The following is a 7,854-nucleotide window of genomic DNA, read 5'->3' as shown; positions in this document are numbered from 1 at the left end:
TCAGGGATGCAGCAATCCTTGCCCCCAAGTGCAAGACCCTTAGGATCATCTGCAAGAGGAACGGAGCGACCAGAGCAGGGGGCTGGGCTGCAACAAGAGGGACCGTGCCACAAACGGGGCTTTCTTATGGGGTTATCCGTCCATTGTTGGAGCTCACCTCATTTCGGTTGGATGTACCTCGCTTTGATGGCGTGCTCCATTCTGGTATGTTAGCCCGATGCGGTGCGTCTAAGCTCGGAGGGACCAGCAGTCCTTGGATTACCGTGACCGGAACGCTGCCTGATCGGGGCTGAAGGACCCTCAGGAGCGTTTTCTAGAAGAACAGAGCAACTTGTGCAAGGGGGCAGGGGTGCGAGAAGAAGGACCGAACCATCAACGGGGTTTCTTATCAATTGTTTCCATTGGATCAAGGCTTGGTTTTACCTTGTTTCGATGGTGCATTCCGCTCTGGTATGTTAGTCCAGCGAGGTGCGTCTAAGCTTGGAAGGACCAGGAGAACTTGGATAACCGTGACCAGAACGCTACTTGGACTGCTTGGGGAAGTGGTCAAACCAGCTGCTTTCTAATGGTGGGAGGGGTTCCTCATCAACAACTCGAGAGAGGAATGGGAATATGGGCCAAGAAGATCTTTCGAAGGACGAGCTGGCATCACGCAAGGCTTCTGGTGGCATTTTGGTGGACTGTTGATCAATGAGTTGGACGGCTTGGCTTGGGGATCCATGACTCTGTTGTAGCAAACTCACAGACATTGTTATTTTTACTCTCCAGCTGTTCTTAGGGCTTTACTAAAGGGTTTTGCTTCCAATTTCAAGGACAAGTCTGTTTTATCGAGCCTTGCGTTGTAGAGGAATGTTTGTTTCATAGGGGCAGATCAGGGGCAAAGCAGGGCGCACTTTCCTGCAACTTCCTTGTAGCTTCTCGTAGATCTCGATATTTTGCTGCAAGCCAAAAGCTCTCCTTGAACTTTTATGATCTTCCTGTCTGGGCAACGTGCTGACATCCCTCGGCGTGATGGTTTGAATCAGATACAGAAAAGCTGAGTAGACGTTGCTTTGTTTGTTTGCCCTCTTCTTGAGGATCGACGCCAAATTGTCCCAATTAATTGACTTGACGCTCTTCTTTAAAGGGCTACCTGCCAAGGTCTACCTCCATACTCCATCAGCCTTGGCCCTAATCTCCATTGCAGTGAGGGCTTGTGGAGGAATCTCCATTACAAGTTTAGTGTGTAAATCTGGGGCCCTGCGTCTAGCGGAGGCCCATCGCTCAAGCCTGGACACTGCCTTGCTGTTGCTGCTGCTGCCCTCAGCTCTGCTGGCCAAAAATGATGTGGCAGTGCCACATCTCGGCCTCCGAGTGCCGCTGCTACAGACTAAATGGTTTTTCACTGCTCAAACGTCATCCTTTGTCGGCAGATGCAGCTGGGAGCCGCGTGCTGGAGCAGTCGGTGGGGGAGTGGCTGGAACACGTGGGCTTTCCTCAGTATGAGAGCAAACTGGTGCTCAATGGCTTCGATGACCTGCGCTACATGGTGAGTGGCTTTTGTGTGTGGGGATTGATTGGCACAGCAGGTTGGTCAGGGGATGTAGTGAGTTTCTATATTTCCAATTTATAAAGGCTGAAAATATGATAAAAAGTCACTTATATATATAAGCTATACTATACTATATATATATATATATATACTGTATATATATATAGGAAAAAAGTTTATTTTTAAGCTCAATGTAGATTCAATGTATAATGTGTTTTTTAATTCTGTAATATTTAATTGCTATAATAAAAAAAAAACTGTTTATAATTTAAACTAAATAATTCCCTATTAAAAGTTTATTTTCAAAATAAAAGTATAATTTCAGTGCTTCAAAATAAAAGGGTACATGACATTTCAAGCATTGCCTTGCATTTTGACTTGCTATAAGCCATTTAAAAATATTTTAAACAGTATTTTTCTACAAATTCTGCATTTTTATGGTCTTAGACTACATGGAAGATTTGTTCATTTAAAACATTTAATTTATCACATTGCAGGACTATCTAAGTAAACTACAAAGCAAAACAGCTCAGATATTAAATAGATGTAAATATTTCTTAAATATAGGCCTATACATGTATGTGTGTGCATTTACATATACAGTACGTATAAATATGCACAGTATACACATATTATGTAAACAAACTTTTGTTTTGGATCCAATTCATTGTGATTAATCAATTTGACAGCACTATATATATATATATATAATTGCATATAGATAGCTAGATGGATACATATTTTATATGTATATGTGTGTAAATTCATAAGAGGTAATTGGTTACTGGTTTGAATATTCTTGCAATGCGCTGACTAAGTGTCTGATGTTCACAAGTACTAGATGTACCTGAAAGTGTCACTTTTATGCAACGCTTGATTGTTCTTGTAAAGCAGAAGCTAATGTGAATGTGCATACGTTCAGGGGAGTAACGTGATGGAAGATGGGAACCTTCAGGAAATTGGCATCACCGACCCAGGCCACAGAAAGAAAATCCTTCATGCAGCAAAAAGCCTCCCAAAGGTAGCGCGTTTCAGTCCCTAAAATAGTATTTGGACACCAAGTGTGAAACCAAGTGGCATTTATTTTTAAAAGATAGCACACTTTTCAAGCACGCATTTCATCCACTTCCACTTAAAATGACCTTGGGACTGGTTGGTTAAAAGTCATTGCAAATATATCTCAGAAAGTGAAGTTAGTTGTGAAAAAAGATTTTGTTTGCACTTGGTTTGATATTTTGTCATCTAATGCAATCACATTCTGACATTTAAAGTGTTACTTAAGTGTCCAAATGTCTCTCCTGGCTTCTCAGAGTGAATTATATTTCCTACGCTATGCAATTTATTTTGAGACGGCGTTTTTCTCCTCCTTTAGGTGAAAGCTCTGGGGTGTGACGGCAGCACATCTCTGTCCTCATGGCTGGAAACTCTGGGTCTTGGAGAGTATCTGCACAACTTCCTGTCTAGCGGCTACCGCACCCTGGACTGCGTGAAGAACCTGTGGGAGCTTGAAATTGTTAATGTAAATGTGCTTTTCATGCTGGTGTGTAAGCTTTTGTGTGATCTGATACACTGACAGTTCTCTTTTCTCTATGCAGGTGTTGAAAATTGGCCTTCTTGGTCACAGAAAAAGAATCATAGCCTCAATAGCAGAGCGACCGTATGAGGAAGCACCTTCAAAATCCAACCGCTTTTCCCAACTCAAGGTAATAGACACAATTTAGCATCATTAAGGCCCAAAATGGATTTAAAATGTCAATACATGATATTCAGATATAACAATAAATATGCTTTACCTTGCTAATGTGTATCAGATTCAGGACCTGTTATCTCAAAATACGTCACCGCTCAGTTATATGGACCCGTACACCAGTCGCTCCATGGATATGTTGCTTCCGTTGGGAGAATCAGGCAGAAAGAGCCGAGCGTTGGATCAGGATGGCAGTATCTCCCTTCGCTCCTTCGGGGAAAGATCACGCTCACATGTAAGCACCTCTGTGACTAAGATCACTGTGATTATAATGACTCCTTTCAAGTAATGAATCACATTGGAGTCATTCTGTGAGAAATGTTGCAAACCGTGTAGTTCTACATTACATAGTAAATAAAAATGCATCGTTTTTATTAATATTTTGAATCAGTTTTTCTAGATTGTCCATTTTAATTTTAATTTTAGATAAAGTTTTAGTAATTTTGTTGTGTGTTTTTGTTATTTTTAGTAGTTTTTGGGGCTTTTTTATGTTTGTTTTTTTTCATATTTTTTCCATTTTAGTTTTAGTTGTTTTAGTACATCAAGATAAACTATATTAAAATGAGAAATATTGCCTTGGCAGCTAGCTTAAATTAAAAGTTTTTTTTTATATTTTATATTATTTCAGTTTACGTTTATTTTATTTCAATTAACAAACACCATTTTTTAATGGTTTTAATTTAATAACCCTGATTCTTAACAAACACTGATGCAATTGTAATTCTTAGAAATTAAGGTAATACAATTTTTTTTATATTAAAGTAATTATTAAAAAATAATAGTTAAAAAAATTTGTACTTGGGAGCATGGACATTTTAAATGGGACATTTTTGGACCTAAATAACAGAAAAGAAAAAGTATTGTTTTCTTATTATTTAATATATTTTGATTGTTAATTTTTAACAAAAAATCTCTTAAAAACTGTTTTTTTTTAAGAAGAAGCTTATTTCTGTTAAATGAAATGAACATTTCAGTTCAGATGTAGTTTTAATACTAAAAGTGATTTTTTTTCATGAAACATATTTAGTAATATTTACTATTTATGTTTCCACATGCTCTCTAACAAATTAGTTAAAATGGTTATGAGGTCTTTGTGCAGAATTCATTCTTGTACATGTTTGAATGCTGTTACCACGGGGCACAGTAACACGTCTGAACTCCACAGAACATGAATAATTCATACCGCTTTTAAATAAGGCAATTTTTCAATAATTTAAACTCATTATGCTTTTAAATTTATGGAGGAACAATAGTAAAATGCTGCAAAATACCATTAAATATAACTCCACTTTGAATATAAATGTACAGTGTATCTTTTTTTTATTTAATGTGACTTTGACTCAGATTGCACTTGTTGTTTTCCATTAGGACCGTCATGCAGATCGACATTCGCGTCTAAGTATTCGCCCTTCCAGCCACTCTACCACATATACCACAGTCTCCACCTGGCACCATCACCCTGAGAAACTTATCACCGAGTCCTGCGTTTATGAGGCCAAAGTAAGTCTTTTCTATCAGGATTTGTCAGTTTATACACTTCACAATAGATTTATAGACATATGCCATTTTTTTCTGATAGGAATGGATTCCAAGCTTTTAACAAAGGGTTGGTATGATAGTAACTTTCTTCAGTTGCTCTCATACACCCAAAACCTATCAGAGTAAAACATTATTTTCATGTTTGTGTTTTTATCAAAAAAGCTGAAATCTGATTTAACAAAATAAAGATACAGTATTTCAAAAGGAATAGTTCACCCATAAATCATAATTTGCTGAACATTTACACACAAACTCTGACCATCTAAGGTGTAGATGGGTTTGTTTCTTCATGGGAACAGATTTTGAGAATTTAGCATTCCATCAGTTGCTCACCAGTGGATCCTCTGCAGTGAATGGGTGCCGTCAGAATGAGAGTCTAAACAGCTGATAAAAACATCACAAGTAATTTACACCACTCGTCCTTCAATTAATGTCTTGTGAAGTAAAAAGCTGCATGTTTGTAATCAACAAATCCAGTCAGTCTCTTCTGGGCATAGTCCATAATAACACTTCATCCAGTAAAACATCCATCCCCTGTTGTCCTCTCAAATCAAAATTCACACACACATTTATTTAGAGCTGTTTTGGCTTGTAAATAAACAGTGCTTGATCTGTGCAGATTTCTCTCCTGATTCAGATGAGATGACTTTTTCACTGGATAATGCAATATTATGGATAGAGAACTCGAATTTTAGCCGCAAACAACAGTTTAAGGTTAAACAGTCTTAATGATGGATTTGTTTCTTACAAACACACAGCTATTTTGCTTTTTAAGGCATTGATTGATGTACTGGAGTGGTGTGGATTACTTGTGGATTATTGTGATGTTTTTATCAGCTGTGTGGACTCTCATTCTGTCGGCACCCATTCACTGCAGAGGATCCGTTGGTCAGCGAGTGATGTGATTCTAAATTTCTCCAAATCTGTTTCCATTAAGAAACAAACTCATCTACATCTTGGATGGTCTGTTTCAGCAAAATTGAATTTGCCGGAGGATAGTAGAGAGAGGTCAGGAAATGATGGTGGATCAGGAAATGACTCGAGCTGGCTTCAGACTCACAGTGCCTGTGTGAGCACCACAGTGTGTGCACGAACCAGTACGGCTCAGGTCATCAAGATCAAAACCAGAGTAAGACAGAGTCTAGATTTAAATAATAAAAGATCCATTAATGAGCACCACATTAAAAATTAAAGTGCTCTTTTCAACGTCATTGTTATTTTGGGATGAAACTGAGAGAGGAAGTATTATGTAGCATAATAGCGATAGATATATTAATAATGATAGATTTATCGATTAATAATATTGCAAAATATTTCTGTTTCAATTCAATGCTGTTCTTTTGAACTTTCTATTCATTTTGTTTTCCACAAAAATATAAAGCAGGACAACTGTTTACAGCATTGATAATAATCAGAAATGTTTCTTGAGCAGCAAATCCACATATTAGAATGATTTCTCTGTGACACTGAAGACTGGAGTAATGATGATGAAAATTCAGCTTTGCATAAATTACATTTGACAATTTTTATCAAATAGAAACATGTTATCTTAAATTGTAGTAATATTTCATAAAATGTCAGTTTATTAAAAAAACATCTGCTAGGTGAATAAATGTACATTTCTGACTAAATATATTTTTCCATTCTTCCTTTTCCAGTATTTAGGGTCTGTGATCATCCGAGACCTACGAGGAATTGAATCTACACAGGAGGCCTGCGCTAGAATAAGGGTACATATACAGATATATTAGTCAATGTGCTATTATATAATGTCTTACATTTTTGTTACGTTTTGTGCACAGTTTTGTGAGTCTGCTTTGGTCCATTAATCATTTTTTAAATAAATTCTTGCCTTCTAATGTTTTCCAGAAATCAAAGGATCACCGGAAAGGTCCCGTCATAATACTGAATATCACCTACAAAGGAGTCAAGTTTGTTGACGCAGCCACCAAGGTAAGAGCAACTGCCAATACATACTGTAACTAAAGTTAACATGGGTTCACCATGTTAAACTAGGAGAGTTAAACTGTTTCTCATTATTAGTGGTGTCTGCAAAGCCATCACTATCAGAGTTAGAGATTTGTACGACAGTGACCCATCCTGCACTATTTGTGGCACAGACATGAATGATAGATTATGGTTATAAATGGTTACATAGCCCTATGGTTATGCATCAGTGAAGTGCTCATGTCTTTTGCGGATGTTTGAAAATTGTGATGGACTCGCTCAGTATTTTTGTACTTTTGCAGGCGATGGTTGCAGAGCATGAGATCCAGAACATCTCTTGCGCAGCCCAGGATCCGGATGACCTTTGCACATTTGCATACATCACAAAAGATCTGAAGTCTGGTTATCACTTCTGCCATGTCTTCACTACAGTAGAAGTGGTGGGTGTTATTTTTATCTAGGGTTGCAAATGGGTGTGGAAAATTTCTGGAAACTTTCCATGGGAACTTAATCTGGGGAATTTTGGAAATATTCCAAGTGGGAATTTATTGAAAATTTGGAGAAATTTAAATAAGCTGTATCATATACAATCATAAATATAAACAATATGGTCATAAGCTGACATGCATGCAAACTAATACAATAAAAAAAAAAGAAAAAAAAAAAAAGACATTTCTGACTTTGATTTAATTGTAAGTAGAACTTTAATAAATTATATCATTGAGCAACACAAAAGCATGTGTGTGTTGATGAATAAAAACTTTAAAAAAGATCAGCATTTATTCAAAATAGAAATCTTTTCTAACTATATACGTATGTCTATACTATCTCTTGTTATCAATTTAACACATCCTTGCTGATTAAAGTATTCATATCTACTGACTAAAATTTCTACTAAAAAAAACTACTGACCTCAACTTTTGAACGATAGTGTATTGTTAAAAAAGATGTCTGTTTTAAATAAATGCTGTTATTTTTAAATGTTTTATCCATCAAAGAATCCTGAAAAAAGCATCACAGTTTATATATATATATATATATATATATATATATATATATATATATATATATATATATATATATATATATA

At 36.6% G+C, this 7,854-nt stretch overlaps 1 protein-coding gene across 1 annotated transcript in view; it reads left to right on the top strand.

The window, feature by feature from the left end:
• The first annotated feature begins 993 nt into the window (after nucleotides 1-993).
• Nucleotides 994-7,854, top strand: part of anks1ab (ankyrin repeat and sterile alpha motif domain containing 1Ab) — a 15,003-nt gene continuing 8,142 nt past the window's right edge. Inside the window, exons 1-9 of the mRNA XM_016285796.1 lie at nucleotides 994-1,528; nucleotides 2,454-2,552; nucleotides 2,904-3,050; nucleotides 3,127-3,234; nucleotides 3,343-3,513; nucleotides 4,647-4,778; nucleotides 6,476-6,547; nucleotides 6,687-6,770; nucleotides 7,067-7,204. Of these exons, the coding sequence (XP_016141282.1) occupies nucleotides 1,322-1,528; nucleotides 2,454-2,552; nucleotides 2,904-3,050; nucleotides 3,127-3,234; nucleotides 3,343-3,513; nucleotides 4,647-4,778; nucleotides 6,476-6,547; nucleotides 6,687-6,770; nucleotides 7,067-7,204 (1,158 nt within the window). The 5' untranslated portion in view covers nucleotides 994-1,321. The remainder of the gene's footprint in view (nucleotides 1,529-2,453; nucleotides 2,553-2,903; nucleotides 3,051-3,126; nucleotides 3,235-3,342; nucleotides 3,514-4,646; nucleotides 4,779-6,475; nucleotides 6,548-6,686; nucleotides 6,771-7,066; nucleotides 7,205-7,854) is intronic.

This window comes from Sinocyclocheilus grahami, unplaced genomic scaffold (genome assembly GCF_001515645.1).
Source record: "Sinocyclocheilus grahami isolate Dianchi unplaced genomic scaffold, SAMN03320097.WGS_v1.1 scaffold202.1, whole genome shotgun sequence".
NCBI classification, from domain to species: domain Eukaryota; kingdom Metazoa; phylum Chordata; class Actinopteri; order Cypriniformes; family Cyprinidae; genus Sinocyclocheilus; species Sinocyclocheilus grahami.
Note: the sequence above shows the minus strand (reverse complement) of the source record. Positions and strands in the feature narration are given on the sequence as shown.